Below are 25,658 nucleotides of genomic sequence, written 5' to 3'. Positions count from 1 at the left end.
ACACACACACACACACACACACACACACACACACACACACACACACACACACACACACACACACACACACACACACACACACACACACACACACACACACCTGTCCAGCGAAGATCCCACACACGCCGATGATACAAAGGATGTTGAAGACTGCTGAGCCGACGATGGTCCCCACCCCGACGTCACCGTGGGTGATGAAGACACCTGCGCGGCGAGAGGAGCCAATCAGGAGTCAGCAGGGGCGGCAACCATCTGAGAACATCTGAGTCCCGGCTGTGCGTGCGTGCGTGTGTGTGCGTGTGTGTGTGTGTGTGTGTGTGTGTGTGTGTGTGTGTGTGTGTGTGTGTGTGTGTGTGTGTGCGTGAGAGGGTGCATACCAATGATGGATGCGAAGAGCTCCGGCGCAGAGCTGCCGGCTGCCATGAAGGTGGCTCCCGCCACGTCCTCGCTCAGGTCCAGTTTCTGCCGGGGAAAAAACAAAACAAAACAAAACAAGAGACAAAAAACGAAACAAAAACATAGCGAAAGATAAGTTGCTCGGCTCGGTCGACACCGTCGATATGAATAAAATATAACACAAGATAAAAACACTCCCACGCACCTCGCAGATCTTCTCCAGCGACGTGACAAAGTATTCGTCGCAGGTGATGGCGAGCGCCAGAAACATGTACAGCGCCTGCGGGACCAGAGGCTTCGCATTAGGAGTGACCGACGACGACAACAACAACAACAACAGTGACACAACAATGAAAATGACAAAAGGGGCCGGAAATGCAACGGACTTCATTCTTCAAGGTTAGCAGCTTGTTGTTAATTTAGCAGATTTGTGAGACAGAAGTTAAGTATTTTAAGTGATGTACAGATTGATACTTTTTTATTTTTTTATTTTTTTTTATTTGCTTTGAAACCAGGGAAGCGGCAGCAACTGTGCTCTACTCTATGCTAACCACAGGGGGCAGTGCAGGACTGCAGTGCTGCCTGACCACGGTGGAAAACGTGTCTGACACACGGGCACGCATACAGTTGCAGTCAGTCAGTCAGTCGCACTAACCTTATGAAAGTGTTTCAACTATCAAACTCCGGCAGTTTGATGAAATGTAGAACGTGGTTCATTTCTAAACAAGCTAACGCTAATGTCTCTAAAGTTCAAAACAATCTCTCTGTGCGCATTTTAGCTGAATCAGCAACAGAAAGAAAAGGTTGCTCAACTTCAATGGCTTCTTCCCGCAATTAATTTAAGCTAGTTCCCCCCCCCCCCTTTTTTTTTCTTTTTTTTTTTCAAAGGGGCGCTCTGTATGTATGTATTTCTAATGTATGCTAATGTGTAATCCCCGTGATCGGTTCCTCTGCGCGGCCCCGCCGCAAACAGCGGCTCTCGTTCATCACGTCGGCGGAACGCGTCAAAAGCACAAAAGGAGTGTCGATCCTCGGCACGTTCCGCGGTTTACGGCTCGCATAACGATGAGCTCGCGTCATCTTCAGAATTAATGGGATACAGGAGTCAGTGCAGGAGTTCAACAGCAGCTTCGCCCTGGCCCACCATCTCCCTCGCCTCCTCCTCCTCCTCCTCTCATCTTTCACGTCCGTCTTGCCGAGCTCGAACCTTAATTGTTTTCAATGGGGTTTTGGATTAAAAGAAAAATGGATATTACAGTTGTGATTAAAGACTGGCCTGACTGGCGCAAGCTGCCCTTATAAAATGACAAAGACGAGGCAGAAGACGGGACGTGGGAAGTAATTGCAAGACTGCAGGCTGCTGCCAAAGACCAGTGAGTGATTCTTCACCAGTTGCGGTTTCATTAGCGCTCCATGTTAACAATATTTTTTTGCCTTTGCTGCTGATTGGATTCGGGGGAACTATAATAGAGGCCTCAAGTATTTGGCTGCCTTACGAATCATTTTTGACTAATTCTAGATGAGCCTCCTATTCCCATTTGTTCTCTATGGGCTTTTAACTGCATGGGTTTATTGAATGCACCAGATCTCATGTAGTGACTTCTGTTTGCGTTAACACATTTAAAAATGAATTCCAGAAAGGTTTATATTACACATTTATAATCACCCGTTACATTTGAATATTCTCATTGAGGACCATTGATTTGGTGTCATCCAGTGTCGAGTAATTTTGCCTGCCCGGCGCTATAGTCGATGAATGAACAGTCGAGCATTTGTAAAGATCGCAGCACGAATCGACACCTGCTCTCGCAAAGAAAGAAACTCATGCGGGAGCGCGGAGGGAAACTCGAAAACTTTCTACAGAGAACCGAATCCATGGGTGGTTGATTGCCATCCTGCCAAGCTGAGTTTGACTGGCAGTCGACAATCACGGCTGTTTCAACTAGGGTAGAGCCTCGCGACACGGAGCATCAGCCCGCACGCAGCTTTGGAGATTTAGTCAACCGTGCAGATTTTGTTTCCTCAAGAAGAAGAAATATTTAAAAAAACAATAATAATAATAATAATAACTGACTGGAAAACATCAGTTTCTGCAAAGCGAGTGAGCTCGAGCTGGGGCTCCCTGACCGCATTACGGCACTCTAGAAACAGTGACTTAAATTATTGATTTGAAGAGCCTCGCACAAGATGTTGCGATGATTGCGGGGTTGATGTAATGACACGCCGATCTAAATGTAGCTTGTGGGTGTTTATTTTAGTGTGCCCTTTTGTTTCCTCCCTCCAGTCCTTTAAAAATGTTACAGATTTAAAGGTTTAGAGTTCATTTAAAGGTACAGTGTGTAAAATTGTGTAAAATGTTGCCATTTAGTACGTATATACACGTATATATACATACATATGTACATATATTATTATTACTACTATTATTACTTTTATATCTTATATGCGCAATTATTATCATCATGATCATCATCATCATCAATGGGCATTTTGGGCACTATATTAAGCTTTTACCACTATAAAAATCAGAAATCAGGCTAAATTTTACACACTAGACCTTTGAGGGGCTTCGTGGTGACATTTGTTGCAGAAAAGAGGAGCCGCAGCCTTTCATAAGAGGTGGTTTTTGTCGTCTTGCCGTTGTTTTTCTTACCGCCAGAATGTGCAGCACAACGGCTCCGCTCTTTCGTTCTTGGCTGGTGAAAAGGTCATCGGGGAACTCGTGTATTGCTGAGGAGAGAGAGAGAGAGAGCAAATGACACAAAGTCACCCCACATCAGTTAGCCCGTCAACGCGGTAAGACGAGGAACCTCCGATGCTCTTTCGCCTCAGAAGGAGTTTTGACGCTGAACTGGATGGGATTCTGGTCTCGTCAATTGTAACGGGATTATCTAATGTACACCTGAAAAAAACTGAGCGCGTCACGTGAAGAAAAGCAAATACAAATTGAATGAAAAGCGTGTTACCATCCAGCAAAAAAAAAAAAAGAAAAGCCACAAGCCCCAGACACCTTGGGCTTTAAATGATTTACAAGGGCCTTTAGCAGGAATCAGAGTCACGCTACTCTGCAACCAGTGACCTCATACCTATATATGGAGAGACAGTCTTCTGAAATAGTGATGTAAAAGCCTCAGCTATATTAGGAAGCTGGAGTCACACAGAATTAAAGCAAGGAGGCAAAAAAAAAGGAAAAGGGGGGGGAAGGGGGGGAAGGGGGGGGGGGTGAAGGCTCGTCATCCGTCATCCAGCTGGAGCTCGACGGGACCGCCGCACCTGGCTGGAGACAAAAGCCGGGCCCGTCTGTTCCCTGACGGAAGCTCTCTCCTGGGGCCTGACCTGTTCCTGGTCAACCCTGAGAAAAACCCTCTGTCGTTGACACTCAGAGTCACCGCCATCCTGCTGGCCACGTGTTAGCGGCGCACAAACAAGCCGACGACGACGAAGAATTGCTTTGTAAAGGGATTTGGTTGCAATTGAAAGTTAGCCTATTGAAAATGTAATCGTAGCGTAACCATTTCAAAGTAATGTAACTAATTATATTTGATTACATTTTGGTTATTTTTCTAAATTTTGGATAAATGTTCTCGATTGTTTAGACCTGACATTGTCATAGAAAGAGACAATTCATCTGGCAGGTGAGTGGTCGGGGGCACTGCAATTCTGAGCATGACAGAAGAACCAATCAGAGGCTTCAGAAAAGCCTCAAACTTCCGTCTGTGGAGGGAAACAGGGAAGTACAGTGCTAATACCCTGCCATCGCCCTTAGACAGCTAGGATAGACTCCAGCAGACCCCCGCAACCCTGAGTTCAGGAAGAAGCAAGTCATGAAAATGGATGGTTGAATGGATCATCAACCATCATCTTTATTTTGTAATTGAATTACTTAACATCGTCGTAAGATAAGATGTGCTTTATTGTCTTTCCCAAAAGGTGACAGAAATTCTTCTTTGACAGGGCACGCAAACACATTCACACAATTCCCATCAAGACACAATGGCATTAAGAAGAAATAATTAAAAGAAAAATACTTTACTAGTTTAACAACAAGAAGTCACTTGTTACTCACACAACACTGCACGATCGACTTTTGAGTGTCCATGTGTTCAAATTGAGTAAGGGACACGTTCACTGAGCACCATATTGGCACAGAAGTAGCTTAATGGGGTTAGCATGGCTGCTAACGTTACTACCAGCTATTACTAGCTAGCGTTTGTGTTCCTGGCTATAATGCAATATTGTAGTCTGGTGCAAGTTATTGGTTTGTGTGATAAAATGACGTCTCCGCTGTTTCGACATTCAACTTGTTGTCCAAACAGTCATGCAAGTAATCACGGTTACATTAGTAGCAAGGTGATTTGGGACAATGCACGGCACCAAACGCATTACAGCGGGCTGTATAATGCAGTGCGATTAGGGACGCGGCTATTCTTCACCGATATCTGGCATTCAGTTTATCGCCTCCTGGTTGTCTGCCACGCACGCTTCAGTGTTTGTCTCATAGATAAATTATAATTTGTCCCTGTGTGGGTAGGACAAACTGAGGACGCCAATAGCAATTTGTGTTTGGGTGGTCATGGTCCAAGGTCGTCAGTCCTGGGTTGGCATGAACGGCGAATGAGAACGTGCTGCTATAAAATCCGAGCTAGCAGGAGAAAAAAGGAAAAAAAAAAAAAAATCTACAGCTGAGAATAAGAGCTTTTGTTGTCACATATGGACCCGTGAAGTGGAACAGTGCTCACCTGAGACCTTCTGCTGCATCTGTCTCAACCTCACCGCTGCCTATTTTTTCTTCTCGTTTCCCCCCCCCCCCCATCTCCCCGATAGTCGATGCCGTGCACGCATGACTGCCCCCGCCACAGCGTTTGGAACACTGCACAGGCAAATCAAATTCCTCTCCGCCGCGTCGTCCGAAGCCCACCTCGTCGCCGGCTTTACGTCACATGTGCGGAAGTGCTGCGCGTGTAGCCACGGCCGCATCGCGGCTTCCGTGATCTTTGAAACGCAAACTAATCTGCCCTTAATTTGCGCGAGTCACTCATCCTGGGAGCACGCGTGCGCATCGTATGAACGGCAAAGAGAAACAATTCCGTCCATACGTAATCTCAAAACGTACCACGCGACACCTGGACAGCATCGGAACCTCGGAGCAACGTGGAGCGGGAGATTGGGGGGGGGGGGACCGGGCTTTAGCTCATTTCATTTCTGACAGGTTTATGTGCTGAATGAAAGGTGTCGGCGGGCGGCAGCTGCAGGCCAAGGCGCAATCAATTCCAGCAGTGCCCTTAGAGGTGTCTGAAAGCAAAGCAGTGCCAATGCTGGAAGCCCAAACCCCTTATTGAAAAAACAAAAACAAAAAAAAAAGCAACCAAACTGGAAATCATTCTCGCCGTCCGAAAAAAAAAATAACAGCACGCTGGGAACAGCAGGTCTCAGCTTTGTCGTCTCCTCTCCATCCCCGTCCTTCCCGCGTTTGGCCTCCAAACCTGCTAGTCTGCAGGTGATCAATAATTAAAAACGCCTTCGCCAGCCGGCGTCCTTCTCGTTCCGCGTTCTGCCCCCTCGCAACCGTGTGCAGTCGGCTCCGGGCGTAAAAATAGGCAGGCGCCGGAAGGGGGGCTTCGAGGGACGGCGGGAGGGGCTCGGGTCACCTCCACCCCGCCGACCGCCAACGGTCACTTGGTTCCGCAAACTCCAAAGTGTCTCATCGCCGCGGAGGTCAGAGCGGACGCAGGCGTTCTCCCGCTGCTTGTTTTTTTTTCCTCCGGACAGGACAGTACAGGATGTACAACGGAGCGGCTGCTGAAGTGACGCGTCTCAAATGAGGCCCAGAAATAGAGTCATAAATATGTAGCGCCGCGCAGAATAGCTGGTTTTATTTATGTTTTTGCAAGAACTGACGGGAACACGCAACACCGAAATGGAGAAATGGAGAAATAGAACAGAAATAGAGAAAATGTTTCACTCCGTCAATTCAGCCACGGAGGAGAACTGTAAAAATTGTCTTGACTGGTATCATTACCGTACTGTGGCGCAGTGTTTAGCACCTTAGCACCATCGCCGCATAACAAGACGGTCGCAGGTTCAATTCTTAGACTGGGGCCTTTCTTTGCAGAGTTTGCATGTTCTCCCTGCGTCTGCGTGGGTTCTCTCCGGGTTCTCTGGCTTCCTTCCACAGTCCAAACACAGGGTGGGGGTGCGCGCGGCGGTGGAGTTCGCGATCGCTGAGGGGGGGGGGGGTGGCTGGAGGTCGCGATCGTTTTTGAAGAATTCCGAGTAAAGTCGCGGGCCACTTAAAATCTGTGTTGGGGGGCCGGATTTGGCCAGACTTTGGGTGTTCCTGCTCTAGGACAGCTGGGATAGGCTCCAGCAGACCCCCACAACCCTGAGTACAGGAACAAGCAGGTATTGAAAATGGACGGATGGGTATTGTTGCCATCGCATATCCCACTGGACAGGATTCCACGGGAATTGTTTGGAAAGGAGAAGCCAAAACCCTGAAAGGTCATGCATGCCTTTTTCCTTCATTACATTTAAGTGGACTAATCAGATTTGCTGGCCAGCTAAAGGCCTCCCATCGGTGTGACGGGGTCAACAACAGTGGATTATCAGTTGATCATCATCCGGCGATGCACTGTGACGTTGGAACGGAAGTCGCCCATTTTGGAATAATTGGTAATGCAATTCCAGCGGAACTGGAACTCAAGTTTTCAACAGGATTACTTGAATTCAGCACAATTGGGTACGGTGGCCAAGATTCCTGGACCACTTTTAGAGTTCAGATGCGGTTTAGATTTCTTGGAAGAGATGTTGATGTGTAGCTACATATTCTCTCCCTACTATACTGTCAATCTTTGAATGTCTTTGTACAAAATAAGTATTTTTTTTGACTGATACAGCCTTTGTTTAACCTGTCTTGGACTTCTATACTCAATCTAGCCGATTGATCACTTGCTCTTCATTTTACTTAAAAATTTAATATGAACATTTTTCTGACTGGATCTGCATTCGATTGTATCATCGCAACAGTGCTTACACTCGTGGTGATAGTGAACATGAAAATTTGCTTCGACAAAACCCCCATTTTGTGATTCTTTTGGCCGAGCGCTCGTGGCATTTGGTGCCAAACAAGATGCTTTTGTTTTGATGATCAAAAGGCTTTCAAGTCTTACTTTATCCTCCAGCCCCCCTTAGTTTAAGTTCCCGGGATGGCACCGTCTTTTCCAGAGGACAGGTGCTACAGGCGGGAGGCGACACAAACTACAAATCTATAAATAAACCCTGGACCCTCTGCTTGGACGCCCTCCCTGTGACGCTCATGCGAGAAAAAGTAGAAATTACTGGCAACACCATAAAAGCCCAGAGGAGGCGTTGACGTGCGCGCCTCACGCCACCTTTACGAGTTGCAGCGCTGGCGTCCCCGCTGCCCTTGATCATGATCCGCAAAAGAAGCAGATTATTATGGGAAGGAGCGGGTGACTTTGAGAATGAGAAGGCCATTTCAGCTTTTATTATTAAGACGAGACCAGAATTGCTGCCTCATGACCGGGACATAGAGTTGAACCACAATCGAGGGCTACCATTTTTTTGACAGGAACAAAAACCTCCAGACACCTAAAACGCACACACTTTTCTTCTTCCAACAGAGGTGACTGGTCCAGTCATACTTTGACCAGCTGAAGGCAATTTTGATTCAGACCCTCAAGTCTTATCAAGCAATCAAAAACAGCGCCCTCTGAAGTAAAATTCAACAACAACTTGAAGCCAGTTATTTTCTCCTTTATTTTAGTGCAATAAACCAAAAAAAAGATGGCAGGACAGCCAGATGCCATTATTGATCTGCTGTAGTCATCGTTTGATCACGCAAACATCTGAGATTAGCTCAAAGTCTGTGATATTGTGTCTCCCAGCCGGCAAGCGTGCACATGTTGTAGACCAAGCGGCCAGCGCTTTTATTTTTGTGGTTTGTTTATCAAGTTGTTCAATCTGGCGCATCATGCTGTAAAAAAGAAGGATAAATAAATCAAAAAAGAAAACATCCCGCAACCATGCATTTTTTTTTCACTATATTACCTTCATGTTCTACATGTTGGATCTGTTGTGCCAATTGTGTTTCAAGTACCATTACAAAACCGAAAATCAAAAGAAAAAAATCTCTAGGACTGAATTACAATCATGTCCATACATTATCATTTGCATTTTCTACTTCAGTCTTTTTACACTTTCCACTAAGTCTGACTAAACACAAATATGCCCTCATATAACTAAAAATGAAATCTCACTCCACTTCTCAATCCATCAGCTGCTCACAAAATTTGACTGGGCATCAGAGGGTTTTCAAAAAAAAAAAAAGAGAAAAAAAAACTATGACTTGTAAACAATGCTGGCTGCTGCTGCTGCTGCTGCTGTGGCTGCTGCTAAAGAGATTAGCGTGGATGCTGGCCGCTGCAGATGCTGGGTGGCATTTTCACATTAGAGGAACAACATTAAAACTGAACACTGAAGCCTTTTCCCCTTCTGACAACATGATTCCTCGTCACTCCCTCCCAAATTTTCGGCAAAGACTTGCATCAACAGTGTTATGGTTAGGGTAAAAAATCCGATAGGTTCGCTTCAAATGTGACAGACTTTCCAAGTCACCTGACAAGTTTTTGGTTTTTTTTTTGCCCGGCCTTTCCAAATGCTTTCTATGCGCTTTTTAAACAGACGAATACATTCGATAAATCCTGAGGAATTAGGCAGCGTTCCATCTGCTGTGCCAGGTTAAGCTTTTCTTTACATTCAGACAATTATTTCATAATCTCATAATATCCCAAACATTATATAATAGCGCGGCATCAAGCGGCGTCCTCAGATGGACGTCGTTTCGCGACCTTCTTTATGGACGTGGGCCTGGGTTGGGGTGAGTAAGGGAGGGGAGGAAAAAAAAACTAATTTTCATTAAAAGGTCCAGAGGGTGATATTGGTGGGCGAGATTTATAATTTTTATATTGGTGAAAATGCAACACACTGCCCATAAATACATTAATAAAAGTATATAGTCCAGTACATTAAAAGTAATTTGATTTTCCTACACTTAAAACTGTATAAGAACATACAATAACAATGACCTTGCTCCCAGTTAGCTGCTATCTTGCACTGCCATATTTCTAAGGAAGCCTGTGTCTCAGTTCAGGGTTGCATCCGCCTTCTGGCGGAGGACCTGGCTGAGGAGGACGAACGCACACCCACCTCCCAGGTAACCAAATGGGATGCTCTGGCCTTTGGCGTATTTCCTGGTTGCATCACCGCCGTTCCCTACTGCTGGCCAACCCCGGAAGTGATGATATAGCATTAAGCCAACTATTGGTTCGGCGTCCAACCATGGCGTTGGATGTTCAAATCAGTAAAGACCCTACGATAAAAACGTAATATTTTATGTGGAATTTCAATACTTTAATTTATATTATTGTGTCTTAGATGCCGCCATTTCAGCTGACTTCCAAGGATCCCAGGATGCTTTGCAGCAGCACGCAAAGCATCCTGGGATACGGGAGGCCACAAAGGATAGTAGCGGTGCGTCCTTCGAATTGGCGAAAAGGAGGACGCATTTCAAGGGCGCATTTAGGGCCAATTCCAATTCCTCCCTTAACTCCTCAATCTCAACCCTCGCCCTTAACCCTCAATCTTGGCCCTCAAAAATAAGTGTAAGGGCTTAGAAATGGGACACCCCTTAAGTGCAGTTACGTCTTCAGACTGTGGGGGGGCGGCCTTACGCCAAAGCTACGTCCAGTCTGTCAAGAAGACGACGACGACGACGAAGAAGGAGGAGAAAAAGGAAAAAGACGGCGAAAAAGGTCCTCCGTCGCTACACAACTAAGTACACAAGTAACGTGAAGCGCAGCCATTCATTGTGTATGTGCAACGTCGGCGTCAGAGCGCAACGCCGCGCAGAGAGCAGAGCGTCGCGCAAGGGTGGCGTTTGACGCCTTGACGCTCGATTTAAAAAATTTTAAATCGGGCTTCAACGCGCTGTGACGACATCTAGGCGCGGCCAATAGGAGAGCAGCCGGCTCCGGGGGAGAAAGTGGCCAGATGCACAGCACGGCACCAGTTGTTAAATATGTGTTAAAACTTCTCTACATCGAACTGTGCCTGACAATATATGAACATAAAGTTGTTGTTTTTTTATATATATATTCGCGTCGGGACATTATCGCGTTCATTCGCATTTTATTTTATACTCATCTAGAGTCTAGACAACACGGAACGTACTTTGCACGGGTTTTCGGCAAAATTGATAGCGAAGCACTGCGTAGCAAACGGGAGGATGTTGTGTGCAAACGGTGGGACAACGAGATTTCGTTCCGCCGCAGTTATTCAAGCCTCCGGTGCCGCCTGAATGCAAAACACGTAGCACCTAGTACGAGCACCGGAGGTAACGAGAACGTCAGAGCGCCGAAACCAAGCAGAGTCGCCAACCCGATACATATTTTTAAGCTAGTCTTGAGTCCCAGAACTCGGTGTCATATCAAATGTTACACTCGGGACACTGCGAGACAAGTTTTTCCTTCGTTTTTCCTCACTACTGCTCTATCGCGAACTGGCGCCCTGCTCTGCGTCGGGCCACTTTTTTCAGAACCGGCTGCTCTCCTATTGGATGCGCCAAGGTGTCGTCGCAGGGCGTTGACGCCAGGTCTGCGCCTGCTTGCGCCTACTGACGCCACACCTCAACCGTCAAAAACGCGTTCAATGTGTAGGCACCTTTAGAGCGTCCTTTGAATTTCAGTGAACAGGCCTTCGGGCAGTGCTATGGCGTAACTGGCCTTTAAATGCATGCTTGGAAGGATTCCGACCCTAAATTGAGACACAGCCCTGGTGTGGACAATCCAGCCTGCCTGATGGTGCATTTTGTAATTAGGGTGACTGCTCGCATCCTCAAATTAACCAACGAAGAAGACAGGGGACTAGGTATCCAGGTTTGGATTCGCAGGCCATCGTAAGCTCACTGGCAAGCTCGGGAGGGGGCGGGAGAGTGAAAACCAAAACTACACTGTAACCACTTGATGTCACTGTTTCTTCTTCAAAATGCCCAAATATTAGACACTTTACCTTTAAATACACAAAAATGGAGGCAAGGTGGCAGAGGCGAGATGTTCTGGCGGCCAGCCCGGCGCTGTCTCTGGTCACCGGGCTGGCCAGGTCTCGTTAGCGGAGCAGCGGCTGATACTCCCGCGAGGGAGTCGAGAGACTCCAGGAAGGGTGGGGAGGGGGCAATTCCTCGGGGTCATTATTAGCCCGTTAGATAATTGGCGCGAGTCAGCGGCGTGACTCATCTGGAGTCGGCATCTCGTGCGCGGGACATCACGGGGTCGCCCTTTTGAAAGGAGGGGGTTTTAAGGGGGCCGGGGGAGGAGAAAAATGTGCACGGTGTTGAGGAGCTAAGTTCTGAAAAGGGCTCGGTGCGGATCGCGCGCGCGCGCACACACGCACACAGACGTTAGGTTAGTACTTTTCACATGCTCCGACATCACATGCTCCGCTCGTATGCCATCACGAGATCACGAGCAACTTTTTTTTTTTTTTTTTTTTTTTTTTTTTTTTGCCTGCGTGAACACGCTCGCGTGCCCACTCGCGGCTCTGCGGCACTTCTGCTTTTAGCATGAAATCAGCCTGAGAGCGACTAGGACACCGCTGGCCGCGGGACGCGTGCAGTCGGCAGTGCGGCGCACGTTCAAAATAAAGAAATAAAGAAATAAATGAGTGAGGTATGGATCGCGCGGGGTGTGTTGAACCTGGAGAAACTACCTTTTTTTTTGTTTTGTTTTTTTTTCCCCCAGCACCCCACGCTCGAAATCCGTTAAAAGGCACTTTTACGCTCCGAGATTTTTGCGCGGAGGCGGCGAACCCGAGTCCGGGTGAATAAACATTGGGGGGGGGGGGGGGGGTTCAGGAGTGTCGGAACGGCGCGGCGCTGAGTGCTCCCTGCGCAGGTGCTTGTGCCTACGCTGCCCAACCCTCCCCACCACCACCACCACCACCTCGCTGCCGCATTGTTCCGCCGTTGGCATGCAAGCGAGAAGCAAAGCGAGGTCAGTTTCCATTATGCGTAGCGGCATAATCCCTGCTTGTGTAATTCCATTTTACAGAAAAAAAAAAAAAAAAAAAAAAAAAACAGAGAGAGAGGGGGAGAGAGAGAGAGAGAGAGAGAGAGAGACGCTCCTTCTGGTGTTTCCCATGGACCTGGCATCCCGTTTCCCGCCGTAGATTTAAGATCGATTTAGCGCACGCCACATCAAAAACGCCGGCCCCCCCCCTCGTGCCAAAGACGTGCAACCACTATTAGGGTTGACCACTTCCTCCCTCACAGTATGAGATGATTTGTCTTCGCCCTCTCTTTTACCCAAGTCCCCAAGTTCATATTTTATCTTCTTATTTTTGCACCGTTTGCTTGCACAGTTTTGATTGCGCATAACTGTTGGATTTTGTTTTATAAACAATTCCATATTTTTGTATGCATCCTGTAAAGCACGCCGAGCTGTCTTTGGCAGGAAATGTGCTATATGAATTAATTTTCTTTTTTTTCTTCGTAATAAAAAAAAAGGTCTTTTTTGTCTCTGTGATCTAAATCTAAGCTAGTTTATGCGGCTCCCTCTGCATCACTTGTTCCCACGAGATGGGGAAAAAACATTTAAATCAAATATATTTCTATTCACCACCATGAAAACAAATATGTAAAAAAAAAAGAAAAAAAAAGAAGAAGAAGAAGAAGAAGAAGAAGAAGAAGAAGCCTTAAGCTTAAAAAATGTAATGCTGTCATAGGGAAACGGACCACATGTTTCTAAATGATTTAAAATGTATTCACAATCTATGATCCACCATGTAACCTCGTGTGGCAGCCGGATCGCTCAGGTTTCAACGAAGAAATCAGGTGGTATTTTTTTTAAAGAGACAGCGTTTCAAGATGGCATTGGATTCGCTGAGCAGTCGGCTTCTTTATGAGTTCGGACAAATCTATACTATTAATGTTTTGCACTTTTGCAATCTCAAACTCTTTTGCCTCTGCACAAAGCTGTTTTTCCACTCGTGTTAGAATAGTCTTGTTTTCATCTTCACCAGGGGATGGTGACAAACGTAGTTTGGATTCCTTTCTCTGCCTGGTGCGTGTGGATTCTTTTTGACAAATACAGACTCGCTCAACTGAAACTCAAATCTGCCCGCGAGATGGCCTTGAGCGCAGCAACACGGCCAGCGGAGTTAAAGGAATCCGTGTGTGCCACAGCACTTTTGAGCGCCGTGATGCCGTCAGTTTCCATCGGGCGGCTACGCCAGCAATCAGAATTCCGAATCAAGCCACGTCAAAGACCCGATTGCTCTGCTTGAATGTGACGGACGGGAGGTTCTCCCAGTCACCGTCCAAGTTCCCCCTCAACCCCCTTTTGCAAATGCTTTCTGCGGGCTCTTGACCAGATGGATAAATCCAAAAAGGATTTAGGAGACGTCCCATCTGGACGGCCAGATTCATCCTCTGACGCAGCCCGTTTGGAGAGTGACGCAATCTCACGGGAGTGAGTGGTTTTTAACTCGGGTGAGGACAGTTTTTTTTTTTCCCCATTTGTTTTTTAGAAATCGCAGGTCCGGGTACTGACTAGTGTTAAAAAAAAAAAAAAAATCAACCACATATATTCAGGCTCATTTTGCCAAAGCACATGTTTTCCATGTTTAAATATATTGTTTATTTATATAAGAATACGTGTCTATACAATTACACTTTTGAAAAATATTTAAATGTGTCCACACAAGGAAGCTTCCTGGCCTTTCTGCCACTCTGTCTCTCCGCTGTTTTGTATTTCCCTTTCAACCCAACCAGTCAAAGCAGATCATGGCCCTACAGAGTCGGGGTCCACTCAAAGTATCTTCCCACTGGGGAGTTTTGTTTTGGGTATAAAAGTGTATACTCACATTTCAATAAAAATTAATTTGGTTTTCCTACCCGTAGAATGGTTCTTATGTGTATATAAGAACAAGAATATACATATGGCAAGGGTCTTGCTGCCAGTTAGCCGCCATCTTGCACCGCCATATCATTTCTAAGGAAGCCTGGTGTGGGCAATCCAAGCCCGCCTGACAACACGTTTCGTAATTAGGGCGACTGCTCACGTCCTCAAGTAAATCAACTAAGAAGAAGGTGGACGAGGTATCCAGCTTTGTGCTCGCAGACCACCGTAGTTCACTGGCAAGCTCAGGAGAGGTAACCACTTGATGTCGCGGTCTCTTCGTAAAAAATCTCCAATTATTACACACCTTTACACTCTTGCTCTGAAGAAATCCGTTTTTCTCTTTCGATGGTGCAAAGCGTTTTGCGACGCCTCTGGATGTGATTCAGCCATTTCTAAATGAAAGTTAATTGATCTATGGATTTTTTTTTTTCTCCACTAGAATAACAAAATAATTGTGTTGTATCGGTCAGCGACGCGCTGACCTTACCAACAGCTACATCTCTTGAACGTTAAAATAATGAGTGCAACGCAATTGTGGAGGTGTGAAAAGGTCAAACCTTCTGCGAGTGTAGGCGGGCGTTGCCAATACCAGTGGGAGTGGTCGGCAATCAAGGGTTAGGAGAGCAGCTCCCGTGAGTCTTAAAAGCACTACGTTTCGGAAAAAAAAAAAAAAAAAAAAACGCTGAAGAAAAATAACTTCGGTTTCGGAGCCAAGAGCAAAGACTCACACAACCAGGAAGTTTGTCTCCGGCTACGACTCAAGGTCTGCGTGACCTCCGAGCATTGAGGGCCCGCACTGCGGCGGTCATCTCCATTTTTGGATAGGGGCCCGCGTTACCGCCCTTGCACTTTCAGGGAGCTAGCTATAATAGCCGATAAATAGAGTTCCGGGTGGGTGAATGGGTGAATGCTAAGAAGCGGCCGCTCGGGACAAGCCAAACAGCATTAGCATCCCGGGAGCGGCGGCGGCTGACGGCGGAAATAATGATGAGGAAGAAGCATCGAAGACTGAGTGGAATCAGTGCGGCCTGATTAAAAAGAGTTTCAGCACACACTCAGCTAAAAACAAAAACAAAAACAAAAAAACACAGATGAAATGACTCCAATAATAACTTCCATGTACAGTCAGAGGCCTGCAGCCCTGCAGGAGTCTCTGCTGCTGGATCAGTGTCTTCGGACAGACTGCTGGATCAGGAATCGTCCACACAGAACATACACACACACACACTTGTCCCGGCCATGCGGTTGACTCATCCCAGCGATTTGCTTCCTCATTCTCCGCTTCTCTGCTTCTCGGGACGTTTCGAGACGGTAAACAAGTGTGTCATCCTGGAAACATTTGACCCGCGCACATCAGCCACGGCATTTCTACCTCACGGTCCTTCTTGCGCTTCTGTGACGCGATGCCGTCTTGTCCGTTTACCCTTGCAAAACGGCTGTCAAACCAGACAGACGACCCCTTTGTTTTTAGAAATAAATAAAAAAAAAAAAAACGCCGACTTGATTTTTGCAGGATAGATATGGCACGAGTGGCAATGTTTTTATTTATTTACGCGACGATTTCAGGAAGCGAATGGAATCTGCGTCCTTTAACGTCGAGTAAAGCCCAGACATAAATGATTTGCACTGCACATTTTTGGGGGAAAAGTGAGCGATTCTTGGCCTTTTATGCAAATTATGTTGATCAAGTGAAATCTGGTAAACGGTAATTGGACATGAATAAATGAAAAGTGTAACGCATGTAACGTGTGTTGCGGAAATAAAGGGTTTCCAGAGACCTCATTTGTCTCAATTTGCGATATGTTGTGCTGTGTTAAGAATCCCTCGTCAGTCGCGCACAACAAACATTTCACCCTTTTGTACATGCATCCATCCATCCATCTGTCCAAATTTCGTTTCATTATTTTTTTTTCTTGTTATGATAAAAGCAAAGTGCATTTCTTTGAGTGAATCGTATGCAGCCTCACCTTTGGAGTACACACTCACACAAGAAGAAGACTTCGTCCTTAAGACTCTAAACATGAATGGTGTTCAAAAGCTTTTCGCCGCAACAGAACAAAAAAAAAAAGAAAAAAAAACAATTACGAAAGTAATATTGTATGCATCAGAAAACAATATATGAAATGGCACATTGCACAACAAAATTACATTTCTGCCACGAAAACGCTCACGGAGGCCACAGCTGGCCAATGAAACGGGTCATCTGTTCGCCGAGGCGTCTGAAGTGCCAGACTACGACAGGATTATTCACAAGACCCAGAGCAGACGGTCATATGATCAGCTCACGCCGACAAAGCAGAACTGAGGCCAGCGGTGAGGCGAAGGGCTGCAGTCTCGGAGAAACTTTTGGAATGTGGAAAGTACAAATCTGGTGGCCTCCCCCCCCGCCCCCCCCGGTGTGCAAAAGACACAAAAAAAGAGTGGGGGAAAAAAAGAAGGTAATCCAGGAGGATTAGGAGAGGAAACTTAAAGCACATAATCTTGTCATTTGGCTCCCACTCCAGCAGGAAGGACCCTGGTGGGAACTGCGGATAATGAATTGGTTGAAACGTTGAAAGATTCAAAGAAAGTGCTTGTTTTGCCCTCGTTTTTTTTTTTTTTTTTTTACATAAAAACAGCAGATCATGGCCGTGGCGGCTCATTCATCTCCAGGAAGGCCGGGGGTGCGATTAATGCAGCAAGTAATGCAGCAACAGCCAGTTAATGCGGTAATAGGCACTCCCTTCCCTGGGTCACCAGGAATGCTGGGGAGGGGAGATGAAGGGGGGAAAATTTCAAATCACCGGCTAAACTTTCTGGACCCGAGCCTGAAATCAATTGTGGCGGCAAACATGAGTAGTTCCTCTGAGAATCCTCCTTCATCAACATGGGGATTGTCTGTGGGTTGTCTTGCGTTTGTGGTTCATGGTCAAGTCCCGTCGTCATCTGGAGGGCCAACGTGCAAAAGGATCGGCCACCGCCGACAAGGAGCCCCGCGGCTACGCATTTGCACCTCGTGTGCCGTTTATCAGATTGCCAAGCGTTGCAACCCCGAAACAACTGCTTCCCGGTTTTCTTCACGCAGCCCAGCTAGGTGCTCTGCTGCCACTAACAGCTAAAACAGGATTAGCAACAGATAAGTATTGAGTGCTATGAGTATTTTTTCACTATTTCCCTGCAATCGCAGTGCAGCACACGTTATGGCGGGGAGCCATGTTTGCTTGCGTGGGGCCAATAGTGGAAAATTTCTAAAATCCGGGTCGATTGCAGCATTTTCACCCACGCGCTTCTTCGCTTGCCAAACAAAGTGAATTAGCATAACAGGCTACGTAAAGGTCACGCTCTGTGATGTTGCTATGGGGTTGCACTCGTGTAATATGCAATAGGCAGAAACGGACGGATGCATGAGCAAATTATTTCACATCACACGTGTAAGGTGAAATTGTGTGGACTGAACCTTTCCAGCGCTACACAGTCAGTTCTGCTTACTGGAAATACTGCTGAAATGCACAAAAATACACAGCGTTTGAAGAGACAGACTGCACATTTTCCAGAGCCAGCGCAGCCACAAACTCACATGACTCACGGTCGCACGCTAGGGAAAGACACAAAATTAGCAGCGTCTGCGTGCTCTAGCAAGTGACTGACACCACTCAGAATCCTCATAAATACTGCAAGATGACGCGGCCGCTATCGCTAAATCGGAGAAAATCTGCAGTCTGGCTGTGGACGCTCGGCCGGCCGTCGCTCAATCACATTGCGGCCATGTAGCCTACCTGGCTCGGAGCAGTTCTTCTCCTGCGTCTCGTTGTCTTGTGACGTGGCCATCAGTCGTCTCCCCCAGCGGTCGACGACGGGACGCCCCTCCACCGTCATCCCGTGGCCTGCAAAGCACAACAGCAAACAGTTCCGTCAGTTAAGTCGAAGCTAAAACGTCCAGAGTCGCCTCGAACAGGGACAACTTTAATGGCCATGACCCCAAAACATCCATGGTGCCAGCCGTTAGACATTAGAATAAGGGTTTGCTGGTCCCTAATCCCTTAAAAGTTTCTGCTTATGTAGATATGATTTTTTTTTTTTTTTTTTGGTAATATGACGGCAGCGGTGACACATCAACGTGCAGCTGCTCAGCTATTATGTTTTGGGGCGGGCCTAAGGGAAATTAGAGCAAACCCTACTTTTTTTTTTTATAATTCAACTGCTTTTAACTCTCGAGAATGACGACATCAAAAACAATTATTATACATGTTCATATATCTAGACACACGTATAAAAACCTACATATACATACATGCTTACATATAAATGTGTATATATGCATATGTATCCATACACACACATACATACATACATATATATTCTTAATTTTCTCACCCCCCCCAAAAAAAATGCAGTAGGCAGCAGGTGATTTACCGCAGGCCGTTAGGCAACTGTGTTTTTCCTGTTTTGCAGTCAAGTGTCCCACCACAATACCTGCAGAGCGCATTAGACGTGCAAGACTCACAAGGAAAGACTTAACATGAGTCCCCGATCATGTGAATTTCACACTAGGACCACTAATTCCTCACGCGTCGCCCTCTGACGACAACTGCATGCCGAAGTTCAACAATGACAAATGACCGACTTGAATGCGCAAAAGAAAAGTCTGGCGAGAAGATTTATGTTTTCAAAAAATTACAGATTTTGGATTTCTTTTTTTCTATTGAAAATTAAAAAAATATAAATATTTCAAAGTCAAAGTTAACTTTTTTTATTGTTTGTTTCCTGACAAAAAAAAACATAAGCTTTAATTATATAAGTTCAAAATAAGTTAAGGTTAAAGTCCAAACCGCCAGGGATGCATCAATCTTTGAGCAGTCAGACAAGTCACCGAGAGGTTTCTAAAAGTCATGGTATCAAAATATACATATAATTTTATTGTATTCCATAAGAAAACTGTATCTGACCCTGGTATTTGAAACATCACATTTTACAGCTGTAGCAGCCATGGCTATACTTTAAGGTTACACTAGAAGGCCTTCACACAAATTACCTGAAGCATGCTTTATCTTTCATTAGGACTTCAGGGCAGGAAATTAACCAACAATATGCAACACAACTGCAGCTCAGTTAACAGCCAAGACTCTGGCGACAAGGCGCCATGGAAGTATTTGGGAGGTTAGGCTTTACTTTTAAATAAAGGTGCGACAAGGCAAAGACCCCATCGGAAACAAGTGAAGAAGGATGAGTCAAAGGCAAGAGCAGCCAAGAGGTGTTAGAATCTAGAAATGGCCAAGACGAGTTTCTCGCAGCACAACAAAGTTTATCTGACTTTCAGGCAAGGGTTTACAGACAGGCAAGACATTAATCTAAAGTCATTAGGCAGATATGTCTACTTTGCCAAATAACATGGACCAACAGCACCAGAGAATAGTGAAAGGCCCATGGGTAGTGTGGCTGTTCACACTGAAGTCATTAATCCTCTTTACCATATGTTGTAAATGCTAATGTTGCCTTAACTCAGCCAATGAAGTTTCCAAGATTACATTTTAAAAATTGAAATCCATTGCTTCCCCTCAAACAAGTACAAAAAGACTTGAAATCTGTCTGTCATCAATGTAGCCTGGATCAGACCCTGATTGTCGTCTATTGTTGATGCACCCAGCCATCCAGCTGGTATTAAATCCCAATTATATTTGCGCATTGTGGTGTTTTTGGTGAGCGGGCACAGATAAGTCTTCATTAAATGCTTTCCTCCTTCCAGGGGAGATTTGGGCAGCCACCAGGAGCTGAACACACAAGGCAAACCACGCATCAACTACACATCCTCCAGCAGCTCATTCCCCCAGTTTGTTGCTCATTCAGTATCGCCGTACACGACATGCACCGGCGTATTTTAACAACATTTGCATGACAGGCAGTCTTCAATTTTAGGCAAAGAGCCACGAGGCGAGTGTGAAATAACAACTGGGACGTTGTTGAGGTAGAAAATCTGCTTTACCAAGTGCATCTCCACACAGTGAGACGCTCCAATTTGGGAATATATCCAAAGCAAACAGGGTCAATTTCAAGTCGAGCCTACCGGTGCTCCAAAGTCACCAAAAACAAAAAGGGATTCAGGGATTTTGGGGGCCAAACAACGGATTGGCTGATAATAAACAGGAAGTTCTATGGACACAAGACGATGGATTCTTCACTGAATGCGCCGGTTTCGACATTCATTTTCTGCTGTTAACGTTGTAATTGTGTGATTTGTCACTTCATTATGAATACTGCAGCTGTGGAGTGTGTATGCGTACCCCTATATGGTTTAACACTGCGGATTTCCAATGGAGCTCTTAAGATACCACCAACTGAAAGCCACTCAACAAGTCCCACCTGGTCGGTTATTTACAGGAGACTCCTCGCTGTACGACTGTAGCACCCGTTTCCCATGAACGTCTGCAGCCGGGAAAAAAAGAAAAAAAAAGAAATCTGCTTTCACAAACCGTCAGACTGTCAGTCAACGGGGCTGTGAAAGGAAGACGCAGGGACGCTGAATAATGCATGGCGCCGTCTAGCTTTGCGGTGTCTGACGGGTTCCTGCTAAACCAGATCGTCACTGAATACCAGCCGGTGGTGATCAGCGACCGATCGATCAATCAATCAATCAATTCCCCCCACCAGACTGCTCGGTCTGTTTTGGTGTCCAATTGCGGCTTGGACCACAACCACAACACGACTCGTTTGTTTCAACAGGCTCCCACCACTTTATCAACGTGTGAATCCAATGCTTTGATGTGAGCTGCTGATCACGCGAGGGGAATTCTAAGACCTCGTTGATGCCCGTTTTTCTCTTTCAAAAGGCAGACGTCATTGATCAAAGCCCGTTGCTCGTTTCGGCCTATTAGCAAATGAGCACGCGGCTGATATTTTGTGAAGGTATCGAGCCGGTGGCGGCGGCGTCGGCGGTGGGGGAAATGCCACGCAACGACAACGCAACCGTTTCAATCGCTCCAAACTTGCCGCGTTGGGCAGTGTATCGCTGCTATTGATTGTTTTGGCATTTTCAAGGTCCGCCCCACGATAAACGCGACCCAAAAACAAGACTCGCGGTGCGCTAATGGGGCCCCCGGCCTGGCGCCGTTCTCCAGGGGGGCCCCCATGATCAATCAGCCAGGATGGGAGGAGGGCCAAGGACAGCCATCCATCAAGCTAGCTCCTCCGTGAACATGTGGCTGGGCCGAGCCCTGCCCTCCTCCGTGCACCTGCTCTGTGCCCTCTGTGTTCATGGGGGCGCAGTTCAGGAGGAGGTACATCAAGTCATCTGCGCCGACAGACAGACAGACAGACAGACAGACGGACAGAGAGCTGGCGGTTTCACTGCGATGCGGTTAAACGCCGCAGACGTGTGAAGGCAGCGGCTATTCAATTACGTCCAATTACGGCTCCGGCTCTGGGTCTCGTGGCGGCAGCCTGAGGATTTGTGGCTCGTGTGTGCGTGCGTGCGTGCGTACATGAGCATCGTCACCTTCAAATCCCACCATCCCCTCTGCTGCTGCTGCTGCTGCTGCTGCTGCTACTGGTCGCACAGGCTGGAAACTCACGAACATGGCCTTCTGTCAGATACCGACCATCCCCACGCACTCACACTCACACACACACATGACTATCACTGTGTTAGTCAGGCGAACTTGATTAAATTCAAAAAAAAGGAAACCATTAGTCAAAGGGAGAGGGGCAGAGTGGGGAGATGAGAGGAGGGGGGGGGGCCTACTTTGGCTGCCATAGTCCGCCTTTGGACGTAGGAGATTTGCACTCGCTTGTATGATATCATTCCAGAATAATCTTTTAAGCCTCTTGTTTTTTAATGTAATTAATAAAACTCCTGATAGCCGCAGATCTACGGCGGCCGCCGCGGGTCGGGATGCATTTTTTTTTGCGAGCCGTTTCTACTTTCGGGGGTGGGGGGGTGGGCAGCAAGGGCAGAGCTACGTGGTGGCCAGTGGTGACTGTGGGGGGCACATCGACACTGCAGCATCTCGAGTCATGTCTTTGTTGGTTGATGTGCAGTATCTTCTTTTTTTTTTTTAAATACGGATTCATACATGTACGTATTTTATATGTATAATGTATTTCTGACTTGACGGACGATTGGCCTGGATTTTGTTTTTGGTGGACACAAGACATTCAAAGAAGAACTTTAATGTCACACTAACACTGACCCAAGGACAGTAGGAACAAGATCCACATATGGCTTTAGCATTAACACTGAAATTGGTGAAGATTTGCCGACAATTATAAGGTCACCCTGAAAAAAAATAAATAAATACAAAAAAAAACTACAGTGACAATTAGAATAAGTCATGCAGTCATTTCAGGCATCTACTTATTGCCCCTCCAACCCATGCAAATCATGACCTCTCACCGTCTGCCCTCCGCCACCTCTCAAAGGAAACGTATGGCTCCGCTACCGTAAGTAGTATTTGAAGATCCTGGGGACTGGAACCTGTGAGGTTGAGAGTAGGAGGTGCTTTCTGGACACCATTCGGGCCTGCAAACTCGGCATCTCGCTGTCCCCTTGACGTGGACAGTGCTGTCCTGTCCTGGGGGGGCGGGGGGGAGGGGGGGGGCGCTTGGTCTAGTTAACCTCTGATCCCCGCCACTGTGTCAGATATCATTCTTCACCAGCAAAATGTCAAGGTTGCTCGTTAGATTACATAACTGCCTGTGCGTGTGTGTGTGTGTGTGTGTGTGTGTGTGTGTGTGTGTGTGTGTCATAGAGATGGGGCGGGCGCACGGAGGATGCTCTGCGTGGCACTGTTTGCGCGGGCCTGAGGTAAGAGTTTTGACATGTGTGGCGCGTGCATGGGAGGATGCCTTTGGACGGCGCGCGTGTGTGTGTGTGTGTGTGTGTGTGTGTGTGTGTGTGTGTGTGTGTGCGCGCGTCACGCTGATCACACATGATCGGCCATCTGAGTCGTTTGCACACAGCGCCCACCCCGGGCACCAGCGTGTGAACGGCGGTAAATAATAGAGCACCGTCCAAAATAAGAGACCCTGCAAGAGCGCTCCGCTTGTTTCAATAGATTCATAAATAAGGGGGTGGGGGGGAATGATTAGAATACAACACAGGGCCTCTGCGTAAATTCCCTCAATTCCCTCCTCCGTGCCAGTGTGAATCCGCACGCAACGATGCCAAACGTGAAACCAACCACGACTCGTGGCTCCCTGGACAGGCGATTTCAATGAAAATCATCACCATCAACAACAAAAACAACAACAACAACAACAACAACAGGCAGCCGCAGCCGAAGAGCAAAGCATGAAAAACGACGCAACCGGAACGAAACTATGTCCCGTCTGGATTCGAGTGACTTGCCCGCTGCGTTGCATGGGCTGTGATTACGAGCTCTCCAATTGGAGGAAGAGGAGAAAAGGCAGAAGAAGAAAGAGGAAGAAAAAAAAAAAAAAAAACGTGCAGCTGCCACGGCGCGCACACTGCGGCATATACGCGGACAAAATAAACGCGTGTAGGCTGAGATCCGACAAAAACACTGTCAACATTGTCGGGTGACTTGTGTTCGTGTGTTTGTGCGTGTTTTTTTTTAAGCCAGTGTTACGTAAATACATCTGGAGCCGTACCTGCAGCAGGCTACCCCCCCCCCCCCCCCCCTCCCAAAAAAAACCCCGCATTTGCATATTGATCGCGCTTTCGAATCTCAAATGCATCTTTTAATCCGACCATTCCGATTACTCGATCAAGCGATTATTTGCCAGATTTAACCAGCGGATCCGACCACAGTGCCTCCCGCCGCCACCACCACCACCACCAAGCAGCACCACTAACCAACAACACTCACCTGTCTTGGTCAGCAGCGCCGACATGCTCCACGCCACGAAGAGGACACTGCAAACGAAGCACACCTGCACAAAGAGCATCTCCCTCCTCTTGCGAACTTTGAACATCTTGGCGATGATCGTCTTTTTGGACGCGCTCTGCGTGTCGGCTTCGTCGCCCCGCTGCTCCATGCTGCTTGGCGAGCTGCTCGGCCGGCGGCCACTTTTTTTTTTTTTTTTTTTTTTTTTGTTGCTCGCGCGCGCGTGTGGTAGCGTGTACTTGCGCGCCCTTGAGAGTCCGAAGATGGGGGGGGGGGGATAATATACACACTGAAAATCAGCCTCTTCGCACGGAAAACCTGGATGTGTTGCTCCTCATCATCATTTTATATCTCGGTCGATCTGTATGTGACCGACTCCTCCAGCCGTGTCTCCCCCCCCCACCCCCACGCGACCACCAATGACACGGCGGTCAAATTCCAAGATCAGCTGCTCCTGAACTGGGATTCATCAACGTGAGGACGCGGGCTCCCTCCCATTACATCCGATCCCGTGAGTGCGTGCGTGCGTGCGGCGGAGGGGAGAATCTATCAGCTGCAGCTGCTGCAGCCGCTATCCGTGCAAGAGAGAGAGAGAGCGAGGGAAAAAAAAGAAAAAAAAAATATGCGTCAGCGTCCGGTCACTGGCGCCGGAAATCGGCGAGATCCCCCCCCCACGCCCTCGCCCCCGCCCCGCGCGCGCGCGCGCGCCGCACCTGCGCCCGCCCGTCGGAGTGAAACCAATCCGCGCTCGTCGAGGTTTAATTGTCAAAATTTCGAGCGCCGCCTCCACCTCCTCCTCCTCCCCTACTCCCCTACTCCGCGCGCGCGAGAATCTCCTCCTCGCGCGCCGCTGATGATGAGAGGACCGTCAGCTGCTCTCCGTCTCCTCCAATGAGAACCTGGGGCCGCCGCTTTAACTTTTCCCATGTGCGCAAAAAAAAAAAAAAGCAGGGGAGCGGATGGAGGGGGGGCTCGGCGAGGTGGTGGGGGCGGGGGGGCGACAGCGACGATAATATTTAAAATAAATAAATAAATAAATAAAATTAGTAAAGTCATGCGTCCCCTTCTTTTTCTTCTGTCGGCGCCCACCTTGAAACCCTCACCGACAGTCTGCTGCTCTTCCTCCTCATCATCACCCTCCTCCATGCCCTGCTCCTCTTCATCGCCTTTATGCGGGCGGCCAGGCGAGATCACGTGGGTCGTTCTTTGATTTGTCCGTGCAATTTTATTGTTGAATTTTATTTTATATTGCGGGGGAGTTAGGCCCCCTACACCCCCCCCCGACCCCCCACCTTCCCTCCCTTCAGCATCATCCCCTCTCGTATACCCCCCCCCGCACTCGCTTCACCTCTCGATTCTGATATCGCCTTGAATAATTGAAGCGGTGATTCTCACGCAAACACGCACATAAATCTGCAACACTGCCCCCCCCCCACTACCACCACCCCTCCCCAACCAACCACCATCA

The 25,658-nt window shown here is 47.4% G+C and overlaps 1 protein-coding gene across 3 annotated transcripts in view; it reads right to left on the bottom strand.

Moving 5' to 3' along the window:
• Nucleotides 1-24,464, bottom strand: part of slc24a4b (solute carrier family 24 member 4b) — a 41,666-nt gene extending 17,202 nt beyond the window's left edge. For all 3 annotated transcript variants that reach the window (XM_076037730.1, XM_076037729.1, XM_076037731.1), the window contains exons 1-6: nucleotides 24,173-24,464; nucleotides 18,128-18,235; nucleotides 3,050-3,126; nucleotides 602-676; nucleotides 378-462; nucleotides 101-204 (exon numbers count right to left, since the gene is read on the bottom strand). In XM_076037730.1, coding sequence (XP_075893845.1) covers nucleotides 101-204; nucleotides 378-462; nucleotides 602-676; nucleotides 3,050-3,126; nucleotides 18,128-18,235; nucleotides 24,173-24,341 — 618 coding nt within the window. In that variant the 5' untranslated portion in view covers nucleotides 24,342-24,464. The remainder of the gene's footprint in view (nucleotides 1-100; nucleotides 205-377; nucleotides 463-601; nucleotides 677-3,049; nucleotides 3,127-18,127; nucleotides 18,236-24,172) is intronic.
• Between the last annotated feature and the right edge of the window lie 1,194 nt (nucleotides 24,465-25,658).

The sequence above is a fragment of the Nelusetta ayraudi genome, unplaced genomic scaffold, assembly GCF_046127955.1.
Source record: "Nelusetta ayraudi isolate G7.1 ecotype Tasmania unplaced genomic scaffold, CSIRO-AGI_Nayr_v1 ptg000052l, whole genome shotgun sequence".
Classification (NCBI taxonomy): domain Eukaryota; kingdom Metazoa; phylum Chordata; class Actinopteri; order Tetraodontiformes; family Monacanthidae; genus Nelusetta; species Nelusetta ayraudi.
Note: the sequence above shows the minus strand (reverse complement) of the source record. Positions and strands in the feature narration are given on the sequence as shown.